At 40.0% G+C, this 27,584-nt stretch overlaps 4 protein-coding genes and 1 long non-coding RNA gene across 13 annotated transcripts in view; 2 read left to right on the top strand and 3 right to left on the bottom strand.

The window, feature by feature from the left end:
- Positions 1-27,584, bottom strand: part of LOC5514282 — a 59,378-nt gene that overhangs the window by 2,939 nt on the left and 28,855 nt on the right. For 6 of the 7 annotated variants that reach the window (XM_048725106.1, XM_048725108.1, XM_048725111.1 and 3 more), the window contains one exon: positions 26,818-27,228. In XM_048725106.1, the coding sequence (XP_048581063.1) occupies positions 26,818-27,228 (411 nt within the window). Of the gene's footprint in view, positions 1-23,945; positions 24,144-24,371; positions 24,517-24,789; positions 24,842-25,437; positions 25,484-25,883; positions 26,311-26,817; positions 27,229-27,584 lie in introns of those variants that run through there. The other variant, XM_048725105.1, reaches the window with a different exon arrangement.
- On the top strand, positions 29-8,595 carry LOC116618759. 3 transcript variants are annotated; one of them, XM_048725112.1, is made up of 17 exons: positions 31-175; positions 302-514; positions 1,434-1,493; positions 1,873-2,250; positions 2,529-2,633; positions 2,997-3,235; positions 3,449-3,627; positions 4,154-4,250; positions 4,569-4,904; positions 4,997-5,114; positions 5,245-5,336; positions 5,441-5,546; positions 5,985-6,278; positions 6,511-6,678; positions 6,913-7,083; positions 7,206-7,261; positions 7,406-8,595. In XM_048725112.1, the coding sequence occupies exons 1-17, from the start codon at positions 157-159 to the stop codon at positions 8,297-8,299; spliced, it is 3,525 nt and encodes a 1,174-aa protein (XP_048581069.1). In that variant the 5' UTR covers positions 31-156; the 3' UTR covers positions 8,300-8,595. The 3 variants fall into 3 exon arrangements, with proteins under 3 accessions (XP_048581071.1, XP_048581069.1, XP_048581070.1); XM_048725114.1 differs by lacking the exon at positions 1,873-2,250 and having other exon boundaries at positions 29-175; XM_048725113.1 differs by lacking the exon at positions 31-175 and having other exon boundaries at positions 375-514; positions 904-1,493.
- LOC125561241 lies at positions 9,035-12,370 on the top strand. Its single transcript, XR_007307276.1, has 3 exons — positions 9,035-9,049; positions 11,094-11,181; positions 11,701-12,370. It is a non-coding gene; the product is annotated as an uncharacterized LOC125561241 (long non-coding RNA).
- Positions 12,383-14,396, bottom strand: LOC116619022 (classical arabinogalactan protein 7). Its single transcript, XM_048725116.1, has 2 exons — positions 12,949-14,396; positions 12,383-12,604 (listed from the first exon to the last, which is right to left on the bottom strand). Exons 1-2 carry the CDS (start codon positions 13,091-13,093, stop codon positions 12,432-12,434), a joined length of 318 nt encoding a protein of 105 aa, XP_048581073.1. The 5' UTR covers positions 13,094-14,396; the 3' UTR covers positions 12,383-12,431.
- On the bottom strand, positions 15,254-19,155 carry LOC125556765. The gene is made up of 6 exons (XM_048725115.1): positions 18,971-19,155; positions 18,053-18,096; positions 17,520-17,681; positions 16,437-16,626; positions 15,564-15,617; positions 15,254-15,389 (listed from the first exon to the last, which is right to left on the bottom strand). Exons 1-5 carry the CDS (start codon positions 19,032-19,034, stop codon positions 15,577-15,579), a joined length of 501 nt encoding a protein of 166 aa, XP_048581072.1. The 5' UTR covers positions 19,035-19,155; the 3' UTR covers positions 15,254-15,389; positions 15,564-15,576.

Genomic DNA, 27,584 nt, shown 5'->3' with positions numbered 1-27,584 from the left:
CGGCAGCCATGCAACACGGTCTCGAGAATGAATTAACGATTATCCTTAAATGTTATTTGACCACTGAATTAATGATAGTCATTAATTCATTGTCATGCGCATGGACAAGTGAATTATAAAGCGTTCGGCGCAGCGTCTAGGTATCACACATCCAATATGGTGCCCAAATCTCGTGGTAAGTGGGACGCAGTTCAGCGCTGTTTAAGCTTTTACTGACCATCATCAAAGGCTCTTTTGGAGATGTGTAAACGATGGGAGCCTTTGGCGATTTTTTTTTACCTCCTCGTCTATTTTTTTGTAGGTAAAAGAAAGAAATCCGTAGAAGAACTTCTCAAAGAAGGCAGAAACTTGCTTGATCGGCAAGAAGTAAAATCAAAGCGAAAGAGGAAACCGGTTCGATTTTTATTTTCTACCGATCCAGCCACGGGACTCAGAAATAACAAAGGGACGTATAAAGGTCAGAAAAAATCTAAAGAAAAGAGGCTGAACCCCGAGTTTGACGTCTCTGGCGAAGGTTAGTTGTCAAGATGAATGTGTGAGTGCTCAGTCTAAACACTTTTTTATCTTGTCTATTTGTTGTTCCTGTAAAACATTACTACTGCCAATATGTTATTTCCCCCTAATAGTATCTACTGTGCTGGTTTTTGTAACAAGTTGGGCTGGAGGTTTACTTGAAAAGCTATTTCAAGTTGAATATTTCCCGTCAGCAGGCTAGTTGAATAGAGGATCACCACTTGAAATATATAGGTGATATAAAGCGCTAGAATATTAATGATGAAGTGGCGGTAGCCACGGAACTTCTGTAGAACTATTATAGCGTTTTATAACACATTTTCAAGTATTATTTACATAATTAAAGCGCTATAATGAAACAAAGATCAAGTCTCACAAAGTCTTCTGTAGAATCTATTCTCCATGGCTGCAAGCACTCAAACAATCCTTGAATGGCACCAATACGTGCATGCTCTGAAGCACTTAAAGCTGGCAGGGTCAGTGGACTCAACATGATCGCGTAAATGAATTGACGATTATGATCAAATAGCAAATGCGCTTGAATTGACTCTTAACATCAAGCCGGTCATGTGCGCAGAAATGTAATTCGGTAAGTGTCTGCGCATGCATGAGTAACGAGCTAGCAAAATGGCGGATGCCTCCTATTACCTCAGAGCAGTTTTGTCCCAAGGAGCTGGGAGCTCCTCAGTTCCATTCCTCAGTTTCAAAGTTGGACACCCCAATCAATTTGAAAGTTGAATTTGCCATTTTAATTATTCTTTTTCGATTCCCTGATGTAATCACTTGCATAAGGGACTGACACAGCAACATGATTTTATCAAATGTGACATTGTTATCAGTATGTGTCAATGGTGCTAAAAATCTACTGTAACATTTATAAGCTTACTTTATATTTATGATAAATCAATATAATCTTACAGAGACTGAAGAGACAGCAGAACACTGCATTCCAAATGATGGAGAAAATGCAGATTTGTCAGGTAAACAGACATTTTTTATTCCAAATGCATCAATAATGTATCTACTAATAGTTTGCAGTAGAAAGACATGGTGATATTTATTATTTATTCATTCATTCATCCATCCATCCATTCATTTATTTATTTATTTAACTTTTATTTTTATTTTTTTGTAATTATGTTCAACTGTTACATAATTTGATTTTTTCTGTCTTGCTCACCAAACCAAATTCAGTGGAATTTGATACGGCACTGGGCTACATAAAATCCAAACCTTATAACTGTAAAACTCGCAGATGATGAAAACAGAGAATTTGAATTACTAAATGCATAGAGAAATACAGCCCCACCTTTAAATTTAGTGTGCCTCTTACCCTTTTGTATTTGTATTTACAAGCAGATGATTTTACGGATATTTTAAGCCGAGCAAGAGAACTGCTGAGAAACTGGGAGGGACAGAGCAGGCACAGGCCTTCCTGGAGCGAAAGATCCATCACACTACAAGAAAGCTGGGAATCTCTGCGTTCTCAGCTATTCAATGCTAAACTAGAGTCGTTTGCAGTAATGCCCAGCCAAACATGCATGCTTTGTATTAATAAAATGCCAAGTATACAGTGCTCAGACTGTGGACCAAGAACTGCTTTGTGTTCTGAGTGTGATATATCTGTACATAAAAGCAGTCCATTCCATGACAGACAGGCACTGGTGAAGGGCCATTATGTTCCAATAGTGCCCTGCTTATCATGGTGTACTACCTCAGAGACCTGGAAAAATGAGAGTAAGCATGAGAGTAAAAGTGGCTGAAATAATTATTTACTGTAGTGTGTTTAATATTTTACTTTGCCTTACAGTGTATGTCTTTGTAGTTTTCTTTAAGCCACTCTGTACAGTGTATGTTTAACAAAACAAAAACAGATCAATACAGTAAATGAACAGAATGTTGTTTCTTCAGAGAAAAGTTTTCTTCCATTACCAGTTTTCCTTAAGTATTTAAGTCCAAAGTATTTAACAGTATTATTCTAATGCTTATATTGTGGTGCTTACATTGTGTTTAAGGTAAAAGTATCCCTACTAAAGATGAGGTCTATTGCCCTGAGTGCAACCACAAATGCTGCATAGCTGGATTCCTTGAATCACATATATTTGTTGTGACTATGAAAGGTATATAGCATTGTTACATTATTGCTAATACAATTTACAGGTCATGAACATTTATTTAATCTAAGGTCAAATATTCTATATCTTTGTACATTGACAACATAGATACTTACTTACAGTATGCTCATTTTCCCCTGGGGTCCACTTTTTCTCACAGACTCCTGAGCCCTTCTATCCACATCGCTCTGACTTAATTCCTTATGCAGTCGATTATGATATTATAATTTCAAATCTAAAATAACTTTTGGTGAGATTGTATGTTTACCATCAATTCATAACTGTTGCCATCCAGTAACTTGTTAAAGATATGTGCATTGAAAATGTGCATTTAAAATGACTTTAAATGTTTTTATTATTTGTTTTTAGGGCGGTTTGATCTGAATAACCTGAGATACGTTTGTACCAGTTGTGATAAGACAAGGGGGGGTAACCACCCCATTATTCTTGTGCAGCTCGGCTTCTGGCCAGGGAGCATAACCGGTGCATGTTACGCCTTTGATGATAGCCTCTTTGTCTACTGGGACATGCTGCAGAAGCAGGTGCCAGGCATCTCAGAAAGGGCCTTTCTCAAATCTCTTGAGGAGTTCTCCAAGTGTAGAGGGCGAGTAAGTGTATTGAAATCCACTCTTTGGATGTTGTTTTCTATCATATCTTGTCACAACAAGACTTTTTTACCAGCATAAATATCATCATATGACAAAATAGTTACTGAAGATGCATTTGGCATGCCACTGATTGACAATTACACTGTACTATTGTGGTAGTTTTCAATGTATCCTATTCCAGCCAATACAGTCCTTGTGTTATCTCTTCTGTAGGTTGGCACAGTCAATCCACAGACATTCCGGACAGCATTTCGTGAATGGAAATATTGCCAGTTTGAGATAGATAAAATCCGCCAACTTGACTGGATGACCTGCCCAGCCTGTGACGACCTGCCACATTCCATGCACGTTGATGGTAACATGAAGCTTTACCGGTTCGCATCTGCAGGAAAGTGAGTACTGTTTTGTGCAAAGCTCATTTACTTCATAATGTACAACTTGATTCTATGTTTGTAAAACTTTTGAGTTCACAACATTTAAGTTAGTAAAGCAAAGGATCTGGATTAGCTCAGATTAAAACATGGTAAGCTTAGATTAAAATAACCAGCATAATAGTGCAAGTAGCTGGTTTCTGCTTTAAAGTTACTTTACTTTATAGTGGTAGTGGAGGTACTGTAGCTCTCATACAAGCTGTCCATGGCTGGACAGCTGTATATTGGTGCAGCTAACTACAGTTTTCATTTGGGCAAAGGTATCTGCTCTTCTGTTTACTGGTGGTTCTGCACTCAGTTATTGCCAATAAGACCGAAACAGCTGCCAGTTATGACAGCATACATGCTTCTTCACGGTTTTTTATAGCCACGGCCAAACGTTTATATCATTGTTGGTTTTTATGTGACGACACTGGTGGGCGTTCAACATGGAACTTTGGGTAACACTATATATTATGCTGACCTTACAACTTGGACCTTCTTGTAGACGTAAAGCAGACAGTTACTACGGTGAAGCCTTCATTGCCAATAACGTAAAGGTCGATGCACACTTGCAAAATGTGTACCAGTGCCCCACGAAGAAGGTATATACAACAAACCTTAACATTGGGGATGATCATTACAAGTGCAGTAATGGCGTTCTTGTTTCAGTTCATTGCTTTTCCTATAATCTTCGTTTGACTAAAGTACTATACTGGCTTGACAGTGTTAAAGTGTTACTTTCAAATTGTTCTATTTCTGTTCTCCTGTACTCTCGAGACATTATGGTTGGATCCAGGATTTTACGGGAGTATTCCTTTTCTTCACTCTTTCCAACTCTAAATCGGAGTACCACCGTATTTGGTTCATGTTTGATTTAGCAACCCTTTTTTCTATGCAATCCATGACATTCTTGATTCCAGAGTGACAGTTCTAATGGCATGTGTGGCGAAAGCAACTGGCGTGCTGCAGGGAATGTGGCAAAGAAGAGGAAAAACCTTTCTGAAACAGGTCTCGAAATCGCCGGATGTAGACATGCCCTTGCCCATAATGCAGTGAACATGTTTCACGGGGAGATTTATGGGTACGCGCACTATCTCCAGACAACATACTTTCTGCCAAAGGAAGTCGAATTTTTTTGGTATGACGTAGTTTGTCAGTACTGGCCCTGGCTGCGGATGCATGATCCAGACACAGCGTCAAAAATGAAGCCCGCCTTATCAGTGATGCACGCCAAGGCACATTCCTGGAACTGTCAGGTCAGCACGTTAAGTATATGCACAGTTCCTATTATTGTAAAATGGGCTTACATTTGTCAGATGTTACCATGTAACGAGTATTATTTCAACAGCCGCAGTGGGGAGGGCGATGGCAGGAGGGTGCTGCCGCAACAACAGGCGAAGAGGTCGAACTGATAAACAGCCACTTTTCTCGACTTGGGTCGTCCACTAAACATATGCTTCCAGAGGGTATGTTTAACTTCTTATTGTTACCATAATTAATTAAATGCGAGAAAGCTGCTTAGCCAACCTTCACCACCTATACCACCCTTTACTGAGTTAAGATTTCTCAGATGTGATTGAACTGATTTGTTTTTAGGTCGGGAAGAGCTCCTTACAGAGCATGCACAAAAGTGGAATCAGAGGAAGATAGAATCCCTCCCACGTTCATTGGCTCAGCGTTACAGCAAGGTAATATACTCTTCTTTTAGGCCACGTTGGAAGTCATATCAAGTGACAACAACGGAACAACGGAAATGTTGTTGCTGTATTCTTTGCTTTCAAATGCTCAACAGGCAGAGAAACGTATAGAAGGTCTGACTCAAGAGATAAGCGAGAAGCTTGCGGGCGTAGATGCTTCCTTTGAAGAGTGGAAGGCCGAAGTGATTGCAGTTGCACGAGGTACGATGCTTGCAGCAGTGGTTTATGTCGCAGAGACCTCTGATAACATTCAGTCATAAAGTAGCCGACACATAAAAAACTGGGTACAATGGGTACTGACCAAGAGGCATTGCAATATCGGACACCTATTTCAAAAAACGTTGTCAGTGCGAAAACGGCGAATGGCGATTGACAAATGGCAGTTCTACTACCATGGTTCTTATCAAATTTCTACTAAATGATGAAGAATATGGATAAATCAAACAATTATCCACGAAAGGTCATCAATGTATGGCTCTGACATTGCTTGAATCTATTTAACACCTTTTATTTTACGAATGATTAGTACCCGTAAGCCCCTTTCGGGCTTAGAACTGCTATTTACCATTCGCCATTTGCACTGACAACCTTTTGTGAAATAGGTGTATATAAGTTTAACACAACTTTTTTATGTTTAAGCTGAAGAGAAGTCTGCCTCTACTATTTACAAGACCTCTCCTGAAGAGGACATGCTCCTGGGCCACATCCAAAGTCTTGGTGAACGTGCGTCACCAACTCACAGACAGCTGTTGAAAGTGTTCGACATTGCTAGCAAGAGAAAGAAGGAGCTGGTAGCCCCATGTTCGCTGTCATTCGATGTTGATGGCACCGAAACCCGGCTCAAGGGCAAAACTCTTGCCTATCTCAAACAGAGGATAGTTGCTGCCCACTACGCTATCTCCCAGGCGGCCTACAACATGTCGAAGATGACAGGTTTGTACTACAGTAGCGGCGTTTAAGGCTGTTTTAGTTCATTCCTGGACTCCCTTTTACTCCTCTGGGTTGCATGTACAACACAGTAGCAGGAGCATGACAGCGAAGTTCAGGGACTAAACTACTTTATCAGCAGTAAAATGTTTTGAGTGTATTTTATGAATGTCCCATGCTTTCAAACAAAGCTTAAAAGTGAATAGAAAGTTCTGTATTTTGTGTTTTTATGTTTTAGATAGTGGCAAGCAAAGAAGTAAACTGCGCAAAAAAATATCGCAAACAAAAACAGAGGCAGCTGTCCTGGTAGATGCTTGGGAGAAGCTTGACGGCAGGAAGATATCCATGAGCCAAATGGAGGTCGGCCAATTTCCGTGGTGCGATAGGCATGAGGATGATTCAGCAAGTAAGATATATTCATACTGAGTTCATACAAGACGCGAAACGTTAGCCTTGCCCTATATAGACAAGTGGACGCAAGGAAATCCACATTGGATTTGAATAGGCTAATTTGCTTCTATTATTATCAAAACAAGTTTTATTTTTACACGATAATTAGATATGTTACGGCGCTAATGTGAACGCAGTGATAGGCATTTGATTTTTATTTTTGTTTCTGTTTTGTCTATTTCGTTTCTAGTTCCAGTGCGTACCAAGCGTCTTCTGGTAGACTTAGAGATGGAGAGGCGGCGGTATACCGAGGAAAGACAGGTGGTGAAAAGGGAGATGCGCTCCTTTTTGCTTTACTACTGCAGAAACTTGTTACCGTCGTTGGAGCTGCAAAAAGAAAAACTTGAAGACTTTCTTGCAGGTAATATCGCCTTTCCTGAATTGATTTTGTAATCCAAAAATGCTACATTGATAAGAAGTAATGATAAATGTTGAAAAATGTTTCCAATAGTGAAATTAAATATGCTTGTTTTCTTTTAACAGGTGACACAGGCAACCAGGTTTTGCCGATAGATATCACAACTGAGCCCCCACAACAGGTGATCAAGTTTAATCCAGCCAACAAAATGCATATGTAATGCAATATTAGCGCTAATTCGAATTCGACGAGCAATTGAATATCAATATATCAATATATTTTTGTTATGTTGTAAATTCATTATTATACTATTCTTTATCGACAGAGACGACGTTACGAATCCAACTCCCTCAGAGAGGGTGTCCTCAGGGGAAAGCTGGCCCTGGTTCAACAAGGGATCGAATTTGCGATGCGGCAAATTTCGTCAGGCTTTTCTTCCTTTGCCCCTGTACTAAATGAAGACTTGGAGGAGTTCCGTGACACTCTGCAGACGCCTGATGAAGAAGAAAACGAGGAGGAAGAAGATGACGAAGAGGAGTCTGATGAGAGTAGCGATGACGAAGGAGACGACGCAATTCCGTCTACAGCCATACAGTCTAAAGACTTAGGCCAAGGCGTCCACGCCTGGTGTTTCCCTGAAACAATAAGTCAAGGAACATTCAACGGTAGAAACGGAAGCAGTGCATGCAGCGTAATTGCCTTGGTAATTGGCCATATTTTCTGGGGCAAATCTCTTTTGCTCCCGCGTCCGTCCGCTTTGCTCCCAGAAAGTAACGTTGCTGCAATGTGCGTAGGTATCGAGCAGGGAAACAGGATTTATGACCTGCAAAGGAGCAGCCTTCCCACGCGGTACCTCTCCATAGAGGAAGCCGCAGGCTATCTCGCACCATGGTTTGACTGCTCCATTCGTGAGACCTTACCCGTCCGCCTAGAAGATCCGCACGAGGAAACAACAATCGTATATCAGTTACAAAATGCCGTTCCTCCTGTGGGGTCTTTCAATCTAGCTTGCCTTACGATAAGTTGTAGGTCTGCACTTTTCGTGATCAGCGGCACTCAAATTGCTTACTTTGATAGTCACTCGCATATGGCTAATCACGGCGCGCTAGTACTGTTATGTGCAACAGAAAACATGCGTACGTTTTGCGAGGCGTTATGGCGTTACGAGGGCTTTAACAAATCCACATATGGTAACTTATCTATGGTAGAATTCCATTAAATTTGTAGCCGGGGTCACCTGCTGAATAGACAAATTGTTAGTCGTCCCTAACTTTTACTCGCTAACATATGCGCACACGCAAATCTTCAGAGGAACATAGGGATGTGTGTCCTATCGCGATACAGAACGAGGACTCTTTACTTCGGGATATCATTTCTGTCCCAACGCAACGTTAGGTAAAAGTGATTGTATAGGCATGTAACTGTAACTGTAAAGTAGCACATTTATATTAATCCGGCGAGGCTGGGATTATCAAACAGAGAGAACTTATAATTAAAAGTAGTGAACAAATCAAATGTCGCCAGTGTAATGTCAATTTCACATTTTAAACATTAATAAAAAAATAACTAGGGGTAGGTTGTAGGCTTAGAGATAGGCGATAAGGGGTAAGCTCCACCCCAGCCCCAGAGCGGACAAGCCCGTTCTCTTTCCTTGTTCGCCTATGCGTTCCAGCACCGATTCTGACAGAGGCGTTCAGTCATAGCCTTAGGTTCGTTGAGGTAGACCCCGATGAGAGTACCCCCCCCCCCCCCGTGTTGAGTTTTACCCCCAAAAAAGTGAAAACTATAGGGATCCCTCATAGCCTTAGTTTCGTTGGGGTAGATACCGAGAAGAGTACACCCCGTTTTGAGTTTTACCCTCAAAGTTAAAAAAGGCCATAAGGATCCCTCATAGCATTAGTTTCGTTGGGGTAGATACACAGAAGAGTACACCCCGTTTTCAGTTTTACCCCAAAAAAGTTAAAAAAGGGTAAACTTTAGTGGGGTCCCTCATAGCCTTAGTTTCGTTGGGGTAGACCCCGATGAGAGTACCCCCTCCCCCGTGTTGAGTTTTACCCCCAAAAAAGGGAAAACTATAGGGATCCCTCATAGCCTTAGTTTCGTTGGGGTGGATACCAAGAAGAGTACACCCCGTTTTGAGTTTTACCCTCAAAAAGTTAAAAAAGGCCATAAGGATCCCTCATAGCATTAGTTTCGTTGGGGTAGAAACACAGAAGAGTACACCCCGTTTTCAGTTTTACCCCAAAAAAGTTAAAAAAGGGTAAACTATAGTGGGGTCCCTCATAGCCTTAGTTTCGTTGGGGTAGACCAATAGACCGGTTAGGGATTAGGGTTGGGCTTAGGGCAGGGTAGGGTAGGGTTACGGTAGGGTTAGGGTTGTAGGGTATGGGTATTGTTAGGGTTACGGTAGGGTTAGGGTTGAGGCTGGGGTTAGGGTTAGGGTAGGGTTAGGGTTAGGGTTAGGGTTAGGGTTAGGGTTAGGGTTAGGGTTAGGGTTAGGGTAGGGTAAGGGTTTGGGTTGGGATTGGGGTTGGGGTTAGGGTTAGGGTTAGGGTTGTAGGGTTGGGGTTGGGGTTTGGCTTGGGGTTGGGGTTGGGTTGGGTTGGGTTGGGGTTGGGGTTGGGGTTAGGGTTAGGGTTAGGGTTGGGGTTGGGGTTGGGGTTGGGGTTAGGGTTAGGGTTAGGGTTGTAGGGTTGGGGTTGGGGTTGGGGTTTGGCTTGGGGTTGGGGTTGGGTTGGGTTGGGTTGGGTTGGGTTGGGGTTGGGGTTGGGGTTAGGGTTAGGGTTAGGGTTAGGGTTAGGGTTAGGGTTAGGGTTAGGTTAGGGTTAGGGTTAGGTTAGGGTTAGGGTTAGGGTTAGGGTTAGGGTTAGGGTTAGGGTTAGGGTTAGGGTTAGGGTTAGGGTTAGGGTTAGGGTTAGGGTAGGGTAAGGGTTTGGGTTGGGATTGGGGTTGGGGTTGGGGTTGGGGTTGGGGTTAGGGTTGTAGGGTTGGGGTTTGGCTTGGGGTTGGGGTTGGGTTGGGGTTGGGGTTAGGGTTTGGGTTAGGGTTTGGGTTAGGGTTTGGGTTAGGGTTAGGGTTAGGGTTAGGGTTAGGGTTAGGGTTAGGTTAGGGTAAGGGTTAGGGTTGGGGTTGGGGTTGGGGTTGGGGTTAGGGTTAGGGTTAGGGTTGTAGGGTTGGGGTTAGGGTTAGGGTTAGGGTTAGGGTTAGGGTTAGGGTTAGGGTTAGGGTTAGGGTTAGGGTTAGGGTTAGGGTTAGGGTTAGGGTTAGGTTAGGGTAAGGGTTAGGGTTAGGGTTAGGGTTAGGGTTAGGGTTAGGGTTAGGGTTAGGGTGGTTAGGTTAGGGTTAGGGTTAGGTTAGGGTTAGGGTTAGGTTAGGGTTAGGGTTAGGGTTAGGGTTAGGGTTACGTTAGTGTTAGGGTTGGGGTTGGGGTTGGGGTAGGGTAGGGTAGGGTAAGGGTTTGGGTTGGGATTGGGGTTGGGGTTGGGGTTAGGGTTGGGGTTGGGGTTGGGGTTAGGGTAGGGTAGGGTTAGGGTTAGGGTTAGGGTTGGGGTTGGGGTTGGGGTTGGGGTTGGGTTGGGTTTGGGGTTTGGGTTTGGGTTTGGGTTGGGGTTTGGGTTGGGGTTGGGGTTGGGGTTTGGGTTGGGGTAGGGTTAGGGTTAGGGTTAGGGTTGGGGTTGGGGTTGGGGTTGGGGTTGGGGTTGGGGTTGGGGTTGGGGTTGGGGTTAGGGTAGGGTAGGGTTAGGGTTAGGGTTGGGGTTGGGGTTGGGGTTGGGTTTGGGTTTGGGGTTGGGGTTGGGGTTTGGGTTGGGGTTGGGGTTGGGGTTTGGGTTGGGGTTGGGGTTGGGGTTAGTCTTAGGGATTTCTCTTTGCATTAGTTGTGATGGGGTAGACCGAGGATTATGACTTAGCAGGCTCCGATCGCGTTCAACACAGACAGTTTTTTCTCTTGCATTAAGGACGTTCGCTAAAAAGGCAAAGGAAATAAGAGGCTGACTTTTTCATCGTAATTGCAGCTTTGGGACGAGTTTATCTGAATATTCAACTTGACGAGGTTTATCCGGACTGCTGTGACACTTGCAGCCAGCAGTTAATGAGAGAAGTGTTAGTATGTTAATGATCCCTTTGGAGTATTTTAGTGCAAAAATCTCGTGTTTTCAGTTTAATTAATAATAATATTTATTTGTAAAGCGCTAAATCTATGTGGGCATTTTAAACGAAATAAAGAAAACAAATAATTACATATAAAGAATATCTAGATTACATTAACCATTGTAAAATAAACGGAAAAAGTGCCTGTTTAAAAATAAGTCCTCGTATCCCTTAATGATGATGCATGGATGATTGTTTTTAAGGTGATTGTCAATAAACATGCCAAGATATTTAATAGTACTTTTGTGCTCGATATCACAGGCTGTGATGATGATACTAACTTTCTTCCTAGGTGATTTAATAATAATGTAGTTAGTTTTCTTAAAGTTAATGGATAATTTATTTGCATTGCAATATTTGATTACATTTAATAGTTCAGTGTTAATGGTTAGCTCTAAATCTTTAGGATTTTTAGATGAATAGAAAATGTTTGTATCGTCTGCAAATATCCTGAATTTCAGTTTTTTTTAGGAGTGTGGGAGGTCATTGATGTATAGAAGAAAAAGCAAAGGTCCAAGTGTTGACCCTTGTGGGACTCCGCAGGTAATTGGTTGAAGGTCCGATTCAGTGTTTCCTAATTTGACAAACTGTTTTCTTTCATTTAGGTAGCTTGAAAACCATTTTTGTGGGGTATCCCTAATTCCATATTTGTACATTTTATCAAGTAAAATGTTATGGTTTAGGGTATCAAATGCCTTCGAGAAATCAAGGAGAATACCACAGGTCAGCATGTTTTGATCTAGTGCTGTTTTAAGGTTTTCGATAGTTTCTAAGATTGCATGCTCTGTAAAGTGGCCTTTCCTGAATCCAAACTGATATTGAAATAAGATATTATGCTTTTCAAGATAGAAGATTAATTGATCATATACAAGTTTTTCAAGGATTTTTTTAAAGGAGAAAAGAATAGCTATTGGCCTGTAGTTTCCTGGTTGAGAGGGGTCACTTTTAAATATTGGGGTTACTCGTGAGATTTTGAAGGTATTACAAAATAAAAGAAAGCATCAATAGAAAAAGGAGGTCCAAGAACGAAACAAGCAATAAAGCAGCAGCTAACAAAACTGAAAACATTCGAAGTTTTCGGGTACAGAGAATACTTGAGTGCTTTGAGAAACAGGCCCCTGGTTAAGCAGTTATAATCACACAAAAAACAGACTTGAAAAATAAACTGATTTATTCTGTTTTGTACATGGAGCATGCTATGTTCATGTTGACGCCGCCTCGGTTGGTGTTGTCGCCGCGGGTGCCCCCGTGGGTGGTGTTGTCGCCGCGGGTGCCACCGTGGGTGGTGTTGTCGCCGCGGGTGCTGCCGTGGGTGGTGTTGTCGCCGCGGGTGACCCGGTGGGTGGTGTTGTTGCCGCGGGTGTTTTTCTTTGGGCTGAAATGGACAAACTAGTTTTTGTTTTTACCAATTGGGATTATTTAATACAATGAGATTACTTTTAAGTATTTTAAAAGAGAATTTGCTCAGTATCATAAACACAACGCGACGGTCCGCCTCAACCTGATCATAATAAAGCTTGACTTGAAATTGAACTTGAAAAGTTGATAAATTTCAGCATCTCTGAATCGTCTTTTGCCCTGGGACTACTTTATTTATGCAATTATCAATACAGCATACACAAATCAATATCGTAAATATAAAAATTTACTAGGGGAGGGCCCTAGTAGTTTAAATATTGTTCTGTAAATTTTGTGGAAAAAGATATCTGTATCACAGACCTCTCATGAATCTATCAAACAAGCGGAAGGCAAGTTTGCCATCCTCGTCAGGTTTGGCCTCCTGCTGGTCCCCGATAAACTTCAGGCCCCTTCCTCTTGTGCCGTAGCAGGATGTGGTCGTCCCTTTGCCGTGCCGTCCAAACATAAGGACGACCACATCCACGCCGTGCTCCTTTTGAAGGACATCTGCCTGTGGATCATGATACAAGCAAAAATAATTACTTCTTTTGCTAAACAAATATTCTTACAGTTATTATAATACAGCGTTCGCTGGTTCGTAAGGGTGATTTATCATGGACAATTTTTATTAAAGACTTTTATCGGATTTGAGCCACTGTGGAAGAAAAGCCAAAATTCATATAGTCTCTGGTCTTGCCTGCGAAAAGAGCCAGCTGCAGTATAGCCCTCTGCCTATCTGTGTAATTGTTATTATTGGGAGTAAAGGCATAAAAATTACTTACATAATAATAATAATAATAACAACAACAACAACAACAACAACAACAACAATAATAATAATGATGACATATGATGATGATAATGATGAGGATGATGATGATTACAGTGGTAATGACAAAATATAACTAGTGTACTGTCTATGGCATCCAGCCTATTTCTCGGTTTCCGTGGTATGCCCACTACGAAACGGTCAAAATATATCTGTTTGGCATAAATGATAGATCAGAAAGAATACTAAATAACATAATTCGGCATTTGTAAAGACTTTGCAGCTAATCGACCGACCGAGTATAGCGGATATACAGTTATGCTTAGCCAGTTTTAATGTTAATTGAAATAAGTGTATTGCAGTCGTTGCCATCATTGTATGATATATCCATTGAAATACTAAGGAAAAAGTTCAACATGGAATCAAAAGAGTTGGATTTCTTAACTACAAAGACAAACATTTCTTAACTGCAAAATCGAAAACTTTAGCGAACAACTCAAGCTAGTAATAATAATTAAAATGGTAACATGATGACATCAGTTTCGGCAGTGCACCCTCTAATAAATATACTTCTTTTAATGTCAAAGACATTCCACTCTCTTACTCTCTTTTTTCATTGCTCCATATTCTGTTTGGTATCTTTCATTAAGGGTGGTAAAGGGGGGTATGGATGACATTTTCACGGACATAAAAATGGCTTTCCACGTTTTACTGGCTGAAACAAACAGCGCCTAGAAAATAACTATAAGCTAGATCTGGGTTCACGTAGACTCAAAACTGCTAAATCATGTTAGATCACGTTCCACGGAGATGGAAAATGGACGATTTCATGTTTCTCGGCAGTGTAAAACGGCCATATCTCGTTTCACGAAGACACACTTTACCACCCTGTTCATTGGCTATTCTAATGAACATATAACGGGAGTTGTCCGGGAAATCTCCTAAAGATTGTTTTCTAAAGCTTGTTTTGTATGATTACGCAATACAGTATAATAATTAATCTTACCCTATCGAAAAGATGTCCTCTTTGGTGGGTGATATTCCCATCCCCCCTCATTTCCTTCTTTTTTGGGGGAGGGAAAGAGGCCTTGCACGTTGTACAAACTCTTCGTGCAAGGGCATTGCTGTCATTGCAGCTATGGCATCTCTAAAATACCATAGAGAAGAAGCATACAATTAACTGAAAGTGAAGCATACAATTAACATGCTGAAAGTGAAGCATACAATTAACATGCTGAAAGTGAAGCATACAATTAACATGCTGAAAGTGAAGCATACAATTAACATGCTGAAAGTGAAGCATACAATTAACATGCTGAAAGTGAAGCATACAATTAACATGATGAAAGTGAAGCATACAATTAACATGCTGAAAGTGAAGCATACAATTAACATGATGAAAGTGAAGCATACAATTAACATGCTGAAAGTGAAGCATACAATTAACATGCTGAAAGGGCTTGGAATTATTTCACGTTTGTCGAGAAAACACCAGATTATACATATTCACAAATGGCAAAATTTTGGAAGACTAGCTGGAAAACCAACAAAGAAAGTGGACTTTTTAACTTTAAATCCTCTACTATCTTTTAAGAAATGTATAAGAGAGAACGCCAAAACGATGCCTATCTGATACCATTATGCACTAGTCAATTGAAACCCCTACCCTCATGGTCCTGGGAAAGGGTGGAGGATTAGACTTGAACAAAACTGAGAAACGCTATGCCCCCACTCCATCTGGACAACACTGCAGTCAAATGATTAGTGCAGTCAAGGTCACTAGTGTTAACCACCCTTCAGTAAACCTGAGAATTTTGGTGGCAAAAGGTTTGAAATTTGGATTGGAGTCTTGTTAACTTTGTGGTGCTCCTTTCCAGATCCAGTGAAAGATGCCCCTAATTGTATTTTTCAGCATGAGACAAAGACATCTTAATGCATCCGCCTATACAAATTTTAAATTATACCTTTTTGGGAGCTCCTCTCTTTCCAGGATCTGTAAAATAAAAGTAAATATGATTTAGGACATTTTGCTACAGGGGCATCTGACAATACTGATCTCGGCTGTTACTCTTGGTCAGTATACTTTCTGACCTTTCCCATGCAACTAGTAAAAATAGCTCCCTGATTTTTCAACTAACAAAAAAAGTGAAATAAAAAAAACACTCACCAAGCTTAGCTTGTCAAGCAAAGTGATATTGCATTGTTATTGTCCTAACGGCCTCTAATGATAGGAAAATTGGTGTTAGTAACAAGAAGGGTGCATGTTATAGTTCTTATGGTAATTCGTGTGATTTTGACACCCTTCCCATTTCATAAGAAAATTTTTCCACTTGAAATAAGAAAAACATCGGGTGGTATCATAAATCATGGTTTGATATTGGACTTTTATGGATCACTTGTACAACTGATCATTTTCCTCAACATTTTCAGTCATATTTGTGACTAATTTTTTATAGCATTTTGAAAGCCAGTTGTGTGAATAACAATAATAATGACAATGATAAAACACAAAAAACAAAGCTTAAACAACCTTTTTCAACAACTTCGGCCATCATTAAAAATTACCCAAACACTTTTGTTACTGTAAATTCAATAATGCAACTAAAACTTGAAAATGGAAATAATGCTTTGATAAAATAGTGGAGCGGACACAAATTTTGATATTGTGTCAAGATCAATTATGTAAGAAATGAAAAAAGTTTGAAGTGAGAAGAGAAAAACAAATAGCAAACTCTTTATAAAGGATATGGGAGAATGGGTTGGGGTGGGGACATTCTTTACACCCCTACAACATATATTCCTCTTATACCCTTCATTAGGAATGGTTAGTGGATAATGTTCCAAGATGGCGGTAGAGGCACATAGACTGCTGTTATATTAAATATTGGACTGTATCAGACATTTAGGGTCTCTAATGTGCCAGATTTATTCACACAAATTCATTTTGTCTCAGCTTTTAGGCAGTTTTAGGGGTGGTCCAAGGAGGTGGTACATGGACCAGGGGTTCCATATTTTGTGGTCTCCCAGTCCTTAGTCTCACCTTCCATAAACGTCTCAAACATTTTCTTAACCATTTTCCCAAGTTCATGGGCAGGCTTCTCCCCCTCGTGCCCAACAAAGGCTGCACCGGCACCTTCTGTGCCATAGCACTCTACTGTTGTGCCCAGACCATGTTTTTTAAATGTCAAAATGACAATGTCATTTTGGTGTTTCTGATGCAGGACGTCTGCCTAGAATCAAATAAATATGCAATGCTGTGAGGCCAGAGTATGAAATTTGAAACATGCTCCAAGAATGTGACTTGAGGGGACAGAACTTAAATTTAAGCAAATAAGCTGACAGTGCAATAGTCTAAGGATACATTATTAGACTACCTTTAGCTGCAACATAATAAACTGATTACATAATCTGAAGACTGCTGAGTGTGCATGTCTGCATGTATTCGCTTCATTGCTATTATTGTGTCATGCAAAATGATAACTTATTAATTATGTAATCCTTGACCATTCTTGCAGACATAAATCTTGGGCTAAAATGCGATATGGTGGTTCTGCATACATGTGTTTATCTGCACATGGTGCACAGTGTGGTTGAGCTGGCACCTTACCCTTCTTTTGCTCACACACAGAGGTTCCAAATGCGATATGGTGGTTCTGCATACACACGTTTATCTGCACATGGTGCACAGTGTGGTTGAGCTGGCACCTTTAAGAAAACCTATTAATTAACACTTTATTGACTGGGACTGAGGGAAACAGCAGGTTTTGTTGTCCTATTTTAACACAAAACAATGCTTTCCCAAGGTTCCAGTCAATGAAAGCTTTATTATCATAGAAAGTGTCACAATGTGAATGCAAAATGTGAGGGAATAAAAAGCAAACTCTATGTAAACCATTTGTAAATATTGACATGAATGAATGCAAAAGTTGTGTGACTTCCGGTTTAGTTTAATTCACAGTACTTAAATTGTACTGTTGCCATCATTGTTGCCTGGGGAAACCGTCAAATTTCTTCAAGTTCAGGTGATGCACCCTCTACCAAAATTAGATACTAGAAAACGTGAACTTTGACACTTGGTGTATAATAGATGAAAAATGTTATTGTAATTGTTAATATCACACACCCTATAATACATCATGTCTTTCTGATTGGTTGGGTTGGTTGTCCCTTTCTTTTCAATAGCATCATGGTTCGACTTGACCTTCTTTGCAAAAATGTATGAGCAGTTTTCATTTTTGCAGCTGCGACATGCAGTAGGACAATTTGTACCACATTCTGGAAAGGCCTATGGTAATAAAAACAGAAATTTTAATAAAATAAATTATCATACAACTAAGAACAAAGCTCTTTTTTATCCAGGTATGCACACAGAATCAATTGGAGACAATCCGCTTCAATACAATGGCCACCATTGTGACATGTAAAGCAGATAATGCTCAGGACAATGTCTGCTTTCCATGTTACAATAGAGGCTATCCCATCACTCTATGCGCATACCTGGAGAAAAAAGAGCAGCAATTTTCAATCTTTAGCGTAATTAATTTCACAAACATGATGCATAGAAGACTAGCAGTAACTATTAATACAGTATTATAAACATGATAAATTATAAAAAAGATGAGACTTTCTTATTGAGTCAAACACTGTATGTCATACCTTAAGCCGCGGTACTATCTTCTTGTTTGGTGTCTGTGGTTTGTCTTTTAATAAAAAAGTAATAAAATGTGTTACAATATATTAAAGGTTTTTTTTGCATGGCCTGTAAAGTTTGCATGGCCTGTAAAGTAAGCATAACATTACCATAAACAGAATTTCATAACATATCACTAAAAAAATCTATATTTTTATATATTCTGTGTAAATTATTGCTGGCAATGTAATCTCTTAGTAAAAATGAGGATAATTATATTTAATATCGAGTTCGTGGGGTCCCGCATAGAGGAGGAGCTTGAGGGTATCTTTAAATGGATATCTAATAGCATCTGATTAGAAAGTATCTGATAATATCACAATATCCGGGAGTCCTGCATAAGGATGGATGAAGTATCTAAATAGATGTCTAATATCACTCCTGCAATTTATCCTGAATTATAAAATAGCGCTGATAGAAAGCATGGTATTCGGAATATATATTTGGTTTATAATAACATATTAGTACATTTGGTACGCATATTTAAGCCAACTTGGCTATAACAGTTTAGCAGCCGAAGATAATGTAACAGGGATGGTTTAGACGTGCAAACAACTTTGACTTGGGAACCTTTCTTCTTGAACTAAAGCAGCTGTATGGGGACCATGGACGAGAGTATTATCGCATGGTAGCTAATATATGCTCCATTGCTTTTGTAAGCTTATTTCAGAAATATTTCGGATCACGTTGAACGATCGAAGCATTCCACACGTGATAGATCATCGTACTTATCGATCAGGATTTCTTTATACTTTTCCCGCATTTGAACTACGAAATCGAAGTTTGTCAAAACGAGAGATCAAATATTTGAATAAAAATTTCACGCTCAATGAACAATTGACAAAACAAATCGTTTTAAGCCAAGTATTTCAAAAGGTATCGACCTCGCTTACCAGTCATCCTCGCTTGCTTCAATGCTTGCAATTGAATGCTTGAGTAGTCAACCATGTGATCAACAACACCTTAGCATCCGCGCCTTGCGCATGACAATGAATTAATGACTATCATTAATTCAGTGGTCAAATAACATTTAAGGATAATCGTTAATTCATTCTCGAGACCGTGTTGGTCAGTCAGTCATCCGCGCGACTCCCAGGCCCCACTCGGCCCCGAAATGGCGACTAAATACAAGAGCGGAGCAAGGGAAAAAGTTCTTGTCGATTATGCGATGATTATTTATTTTGCCTCAAATTTTGTGACTTAAGGATAAAGTCAACTAGAGGAGATCTACTAACATTCATTCACGCCAAGATTTATCTGGTTTTAGCTAGTAAATTTAAGCAAGTAACAGTTCACATTTAAAAGCGAACAGAACCACAAGAAAGCGACCAAAAAAAAAAACAACGCAAGGTGAGTTTCGGACGAAGATTTGTATTGTCTATTGAGGATATAAAAGTTATTGGGCTATTTGTTGTCCTTTTTGTATGCTTTGAGAATGCGAGTACTTAACTTAGTAATCAAATTATTTGAGCATAACAGGTTTTGTTTTGACATTCTTCGTTTTATCTATATTCTTGATTTTGTTGAATAAAATACGATAAAACAAAAACTGGAATTCGTCTTTAATAAGACTTCTTCAGGGCAGATTGATTGTGTTGAAATATTTCATAAAGGCTAACCAATATCGTGTTGCATTTGTCAAATACTGCTAAAGAAGACCGTTCTTGTCTTTATATCCTGTGCTCTTAGTCCTAAGAAGATACATATCCTTAGAAGATACAGCAGCTTTTTCAACTTACAAGACAAATTTTCCTTACCGAGGATAAAAAAAACCTATTTTCAATATGTATTGTTGTTATTGTCTGCATTTTTCATCTCATGTGTTTTTTTTTTTTCAAATAGTTGTGGGGAATTAGTTAGATTATAAATGGCTTGATAAAAAGATTGTTTTGAAAGAAATAATAAATAATTGTTTTCACTCTTTTATGAACCAGGAACTACCTGAGGGCCAAGATGAATGCTAAAGACTGGAAGACATGAGAATTAAAAATCATGTCTTGAAGAGAACAGTAGGATGTTCTTATTCACTAGTCATTTGATACCCCCACACCCATGGTCCCAGGGAAGGGTGGGGGATTAAATTTTAATAAAAGCCTGTTTCCAAGTTAAGAGTCAAAAACAGTCAATACCACAACCCCTCTTGAAATATTCTGGTTAAAAAGTGGTCTAAAACCCCACATTAACCCCTGACTTCTGCAGGACCATAAGGGAGGGGGTGCAAATGACTAGTTCATTACTATGTGATTCAGCAGTACACACTCATAGGTTTATTTTAGAACAAGATACTTATATAATATAAAACTAAAAACAAACTTTTGCTTTTTAAATAATAAATCTGTAAAGAAAATAGTTTTCTATCAACCTAAAGATAATGGGAAAGGGGATATTTTAGAAAAGTACTGAATATAATTATCACATTATTGTTATTATATTTTCTTCCTTTTTCTTCTCCCTGTTGACCATTTTTATGCAATTGATGCTCTTTACTATTTCCCCTCTACACCAAAAATAAATTAATGAACAGATTTGATTTTTAAATTAGAAATTTTCATTTATAACTTTCACTTATATTTTCTTTTTAGGATTTCTTTCCAAGTCTCTTCATTACATTTATTTTAGATGTTTAGATTTATTTCATTGGAATAGCTAGATCCAGGGTTTCTCAAAACACCAAAATATAATGCATTACTGGATGTATATTTGTAGATATTAATTCCCATGGGGATGGAAAATCACCACTTAAAATGGTACATAAAATCTTCAGCATTACATCTTATCTAAAATTGTGTCTGACACTATATTCCATCTTTGAAATCCTGTTTCATCCATTGTTCTTCGCAAGAACAAAGCTTATCAGAATGTAGCTTTACAAATGTACATTAATGGAACTTTTATTAACCCATTGACTCCTGGCTTTTTTTGAGCTGAATTTACAAAATTTACAGACTGAAAAAAAATAATTCCCCTCCTATTCTGAGCTTTATACAGCCCGTAAAAGTCAAACACAGCTGTACCTAGTCAGCGGTATCCAAGCTTTCCAACAGTGCTTTGCAGTCCCCACATTTAATCCCTGGTCGTTGTGCTGAAGCCAGCACAAGTTGATGGTTGCTTATTTTCATCAAAAATACAGCTATGAGCATATTAGGAGAGTGTCTCAGGACATAATGAAGTCTTTTGGGGCATAATTGAGTGCTTTGCTTATGGATATTTGCAAGCAAAGGTGGATTCATGATGATTTTTTCTTGTTTGGCTTTGCCTGGATGAGAAAATAATTTTCTAATGAATCACCACAGCTCTCCTAAATGCTGTCTTTTCTGTAACCAAATTGATTCCAAAATTGTTTACACTGCTATTCTGGGTCTGTATAACCTAGAATTGATTTCTTTGGCTTCGGGGTGAAAAGACTTATAAAAAACCATCTGACTTTGGGGAGAGGAGTGTTGACTGCCCCTCCCCTCGTGAATATTCCCCTGGATCTCCCAGAATGCTTTGCAATACGTAAAGACATCTTCGTGGTTGTACAATCCTTCAAGGAGTGGACATTGTGTTTTGAGGCCATGGAAATGTACCTGGAGGATCAAAATAAAGGTATCTATTTGTGTCTTGAGCTGTGTTTGCTGATCTCTCTCCCTTGTGTGGTATTTTGAGCGTTTTATTTAGAGGGGTGATTCTGCTTTTCTCTCCTTGTTCAAATTGAGATTTGTCAAAGAACCTGTGCTATTATTTGGCTTAAGAGTAGATGCCAACACCTTGGTTGGATGCATATATGCAAGACCATTTATCCCTTAGACTGATGCCTGAGTATCTTCATCTTGTTGTGTTTATTTTGCATTTATGAATTTTTGGTGTTCTGGGTACTTCCCAAAGCCGGTACAGGCCGGGTGAGAAGTCAACGTGTTAAGGGGAAGGGTTTTTTAGGGCAAGATACTTAAACTTTTTAACACTAGCAACAACCTTGTTCTTTTTCAATAATAGAATTCTGTTCACATAGCTTGGATAGCAAAGACATGGCCTCTTTAGAGGCCTGTGGTGGTGAAAGGGTTAAGATAATGGAAAAGGGGAAATGCTCAATCAAATTATTTTCATTACTGTTATATTTTTTTCACCAAACCTTTCAAGTTGATTCAATTCACTTTTTATCTCCTCTCCCGTCGATTATTTTTTAGTCAATTGATATTCTTTGATTCCTCTCTACCCCAAACATAGATCAATGAAAGGGTTTGGTTTGAAATTAGAAGTTAGCATTTTCAATCTGTTTTTTCTTCATTGCATTCATTTGGGAGTAGGTCACCAACAACAAGGCCGCTATATGGTAAAGTGGGGAGCACCAATATGTAATGCATAAAAGGAGATATATTTTTGGATTTTAATTTCCAGACATTTTTCTGAATATTCGGTCCAATGAAGGAGAGAATTGCCACTAAATCAATACATAAAAATCACAGTATGACATCTAAACAGTCTAAATATATTATTTCGAATCTTTGGAATGCTGTTACATCCATGACATTTTCTGCACAAGGGCAAAGCTTGTGGGAGTATTGTTTTGATTAAAAAAAAGATATTCATAATGGAACTTCTATGATGGGACATAAGAATTTACCATTAGACTCTTGACAACTTTGACAGCCATATCCACACCAGGAATTGTGTTTGTTAACTTTGATGTACTGCATAATTTAAATTATTGAATAAGGCCTGGATCCATTTGGTTGGTACAATAAATAAATCTCAGTAGAGAGCAGGATCCTAGATCCCCCAATGATACCTTTGATCAGTCAACACAAAAGGTGTTTATGCTGGCTCCGCTTTTAGGAAGTGCCTAAATCTATATATTATGAATTTAAAACACACTTAAGCTTCCAATCACTGTTATCTAATCGATGGACTATGAAGGAGTTCAAGATCATCTAATAAAAATAACAATATACAAAATGTGTATCTTAAAGGAGTAGGTGTGGCGGGAAAGCTTTATCTAAACCATACTTCACACCTGGCACATATCTCGGAATATCCAGAGGCGGATACAGGGGGTGGATTGGGTGGATATCCAACCCCGTTTTTGAGTAAAAAATTGAAAAGTCACTTTGTTTGAAGAAATGTCTAAGGGACGAAAGGTACTGTCCATTTTCCTTCGCCTGCTTGACTTTGCTGACGCGACAAATCCAATTCAGCAAGAAGTATTGTAAGATCTATCAGGGAAGTGCGCGAGGAGATGGAATTGCAACTGAATATATTAAAGGCGAATGGCGCGCTCTGATCGGCTACAGCTGTTTCAAATGTTTGTTTCGCGCCTTTTCTATGAGACCGTCTTCCATGAGAAATCACAAACTCTACTGAAATATAGCGAATACGTACGTTTAGGTAGTGACCTACCAAGAACCACTTGATCAGTTATATGCCGTCTACCCGGCCATTAACCACCCCCCATTTTGAAATCCTGGAACCGCCCCTGATATCTCTTGAAAGACAGAAGACTGTCTTGACCTCTCTCCCAGTGTATTACTGTGAATGTTTGTTAAGGCGCCCAATTTCCAATATAGGCCCCTCTTGTATTAGCGCCTCTATTCTGATTTAAGGTAGAAGACGAGAAAGTGCCTTCTTTGAGTGCCCCCTCCGGACCTAATGCATGGTATTCTTAGTTCAAGCCGTTCAGTGCATTATATGTTAACACCAACCAGTTCTTCATCGATAAATTCATTACCTTCATTCATAAGCTCAAAGACACTATATGCCCTCATTAACTCAAAGCACACGGAACATGGTTGCAACCAGCGCTGTCTTGTGACAAACAGCAACCCCATAAGAAACAAGCTCAAGCAAGCTTTAATCTAAATAACCGTAACCCAGCAAAACAAATGAAATACTCAACAGTTTATTTACCAAGGTTATCAATACAATATGCTAACTGTAACAAAAAAAGGTACGTATAACCATTTTGTCTTGTAATTCAATTAGTCAAAAGAACAATCACAAAACGAAAATTTGAGAAGAAATTATCCAATCCGGTCCATCATCCAAGTTATGCAGGCTGGTCATGTCTTCCTTTACGTTCACCTGCCCCAAAAAATACTATGAGTTTTAGGGGTATGATAAATGGACAACGGGGCAATCTGCAAATATTAATCTCCTTAGATAATGTTAATGACGTCATAGGTAGGATCATAAAAATTCCTTGAGTTGTAATAGCCCTGTTGTCTATTAAACGGATGCTAGCTGCGATCGTAAAAGTATTTTTGATGTGTGCTTTTGTTTGCCTAAAGATTTGATTACTCTATAACTTACTCTATAATTTGCCCCATGAGTTGTTTTGCACGAGCCTGCAGAAACTCATACTCGGTCAGCGCGTCCTGCACCTCCTTTTCGTCACGTCTGTCATCGAGCTCATCAACAACCTTGTCGATGTTAGTCATGTGGGAGGCCAATTCTCCTGAAATGTGCAAAAAAAAGGATTGAAAGGGGTATTGTCAGCCGCCTTTTTGTCAACCTAGTAAAATATGTCCCAAGTCCGAGAAAGAACGTCAGTCGCGCAAAATGTCGTGAACTTTACATATCACACAGAAAGATGTACAACGAGTAAAATATTGAGAAATTCTAAGTTCCCGCAATTGTGCAAAAATGAGTGGAAATGAGATAAATTTTTAATCTTAGTGTGGAGACCACCTTGCTACGCTCCCAAATTCCATGCAACACGTGTACTTACGTTTGTAGTGCATAAGAGGACCTCCTTTACGTTGACGTATGACGTTGTCCATCTGGAACCGAAAAAAAGGAAACTTCGAGCTTGAGATACCTTAAAAAGATAACACTCCAAAGTGATATTTTATGGAACCTATCAATACAAAGAAGATTTTTTTTCTAGGATTTTTATCTCAGCAGTTTTAGGCTTAAGATAAAAGGGGTAAAAAAAATGCCACAGGAGTGAGTTACTGTGGGACTACTGTGCTATAAATATCTACACGTTGCACGTTTTGGAATGATTCAGGTGCTCTTAGAAGTGTTTTAACACTAACTGCTTACAGCGCGACCAAGAAATCGGTGAACGCCGGAAATACGTATGGAATGTTTGTTCCGACAAATCACTCGCGAGATATTCAAACAGTCAACTAGAAACATGTCTCAACAAGTCTCAGTGTCTGAACATATTTTAAGTGTTCACGGTTTTTAAACCGTTAAAACTGGTTGTGCTGTAACAGCTTAGTTGTGTGAAAAACAATTCCTTACTCGCCCCAATCACCCTGTTTTTGGCCGAGCGCTACGTGCGGCTTTTCTGGGGCGCTTTTCAAGAGCATGTTTCGCAGGCTAATCATCTATGAGTATTTAACATGTTCTGGGTATTGTCACTACTAACCATGTTAAGAATTTGTCGAAGAGCTCTCAACAAGGATCTCAGGACACTAGAGAGAAAATAAGACTCATTTAGTTCAACTTGAAACATCTGATATTTCGTGGCCAACTGTTCCATCACTAACATAAATAACGGGTTTTTATACAGAGTCTCGCTCTTGCCATCGCCATGTATTTCTACCAATTCATCGTGGATGAGGAAGGAATCGGTGCGAACTTAAGCCTCGCTCAACTGACCACTAAACAGAAGATCCTGGCGAACAACTTCGTAGAGCCTCCCAACATGGTACACTCACAGCACTGTTTTCTCTAGCAATGGGAACGACATGCTTCTAAGTTTAGCGAAACCCATAACTATTGCAGCGCCAAAGCCTTGTATCGAGTGGCTAAGCAAGGATACTTACGTTACATATCGCGTGCGTATGGGCCCTGCGGTAGGGTAATACTTACTGGCACTTGTTTGGGCGCGTAAAAGGCGGTCGGACAGTCGTAGGTGGAGGAGGAAGTCCACCGGCATTCCCACAAAACCTCAAGTGGCACACAGGGGTCTTGTCAAGCTCATAGACCAGAAAGTGACCACAGTTCCTGACGAGGATATTCTGCCTCCATTTGCAGCAGTTTCCGGCCCAGTTGAAACACACTGTTCGTCTGACCCTGCCTTCTATAGGAGAAGGCTGTCTTCCAACCATCCAACCAGGGGCGTGGGTTCCACAACGGCGAATTGGGACACATTTTGTAGGCATGGCGTTCCCTGCTGCTCCAGTAAAGCGGTACCAGCCTTTTCCTTTGATCTCATTTCTGTCACAGCGCAAGACGTTATTATTAAGTTGGCCCTGTGCTCGGTCACGTGAGTCCAGGATTTGGTAATGGCGGCATTCTGTGAATAACATTAAGCAACATATATCATTTGCACATCAGTTCAGAATAAGCGATCAAAAAAACTAATAGACTTAAGCTCTGCCTAGAAGCGGAGAGGCAGACTTGACGAGAGACGATTCCCTCAGCCGCACTTGGATTAGATCCGTTCAGATAGCCTGGTGCGTGTGTGCCGCATCTATGCATTTCTACAACATGAGTGGGCATACGCTCGCCTGCGGCACCCGAGAATCGGAACCAGACGGCTACGACACAAGGCTAGGGCTAGAAATTAAAGATACGTGAAGTGTTTTCCATGTTCAAAATGGGAGAAATACGATCTTGGCGAATGTCACATTACTGGATAGCCTCCAAATGGATTTGTTATATGGGTCTGATCTAGATCTCTATTTGATGTGTTAATAAGAAATATTCGAGATATCTGTTAAGCCGGGCTCAACTGGCTTAGTGAAAGTAAACGCCCCTGATCAATACAAATCCTCGAAGATAAAACCTGCGACTCACATACCGTTGACCACTGGTGGTGTGGTGGGAGGTGTAGTAGGAGCAGCGCCAGCGTTACCACAGAACCTTAGATGGCAGGCCGGTGTCTTGTCGAGCTCATAAACGTAGAATCGTCCGCAATTTCTCACGCGTATCATCTGGCTCCATTGACAGTCACCTGAAGTCCAGTGGAAGCAGACTTTACGAGAGACGATTCCCTCAGCCACACTTGGATTAGATCCTCTCAACCAGCCTGGTGCGTGGGTGCCGCAATGATTCTTGGGTACAACATGAGTGGGCATACGGTCGCCTGCGGCACCCGAGAATCGGTACCAGCCCTTGGAGGGAATGTCACGCTGGTCGCACTTGAGTACGTTACCACTTGGTTCGCCTTGAGCGCGGTCCTTGCTGTTCAAAACTTTGTAATTGCGGCATTCTACAAAAAAGGCAATTTTTAGCTTCCTGCATATCAGACGTCTTCAAGGATTTTTACGAAGAAAAAACCTGGAATAACCTTTCTTAATTTCCTCATTTTTCTTCATATGTAGCTAATCATCGTTTTAGTTTTTGTTCTTTTTTTATCGTGTTTCAACAGAAAATCACATCAGGCAATCTGATATTCAACTGTCGATTATCAACACGTTTCTTTTGATTTAAAGCCGTAGCACATATCATAAAACATGTCGGTAGGTCGGGACTGCTTTTACTGATTGCGCGATTAAACCAAGTTTTAAACTTACCAAGCTCATCGTAATAAAATCCAACAAAAGGGCTAGAAATTACCGAAACGTA

The sequence above is a fragment of the Nematostella vectensis genome, chromosome 3 (genome assembly GCF_932526225.1).
Source record: "Nematostella vectensis chromosome 3, jaNemVect1.1, whole genome shotgun sequence".
NCBI classification, from domain to species: domain Eukaryota; kingdom Metazoa; phylum Cnidaria; class Anthozoa; order Actiniaria; family Edwardsiidae; genus Nematostella; species Nematostella vectensis.
This window is presented reverse-complemented; position numbering and strand designations above follow the sequence as displayed.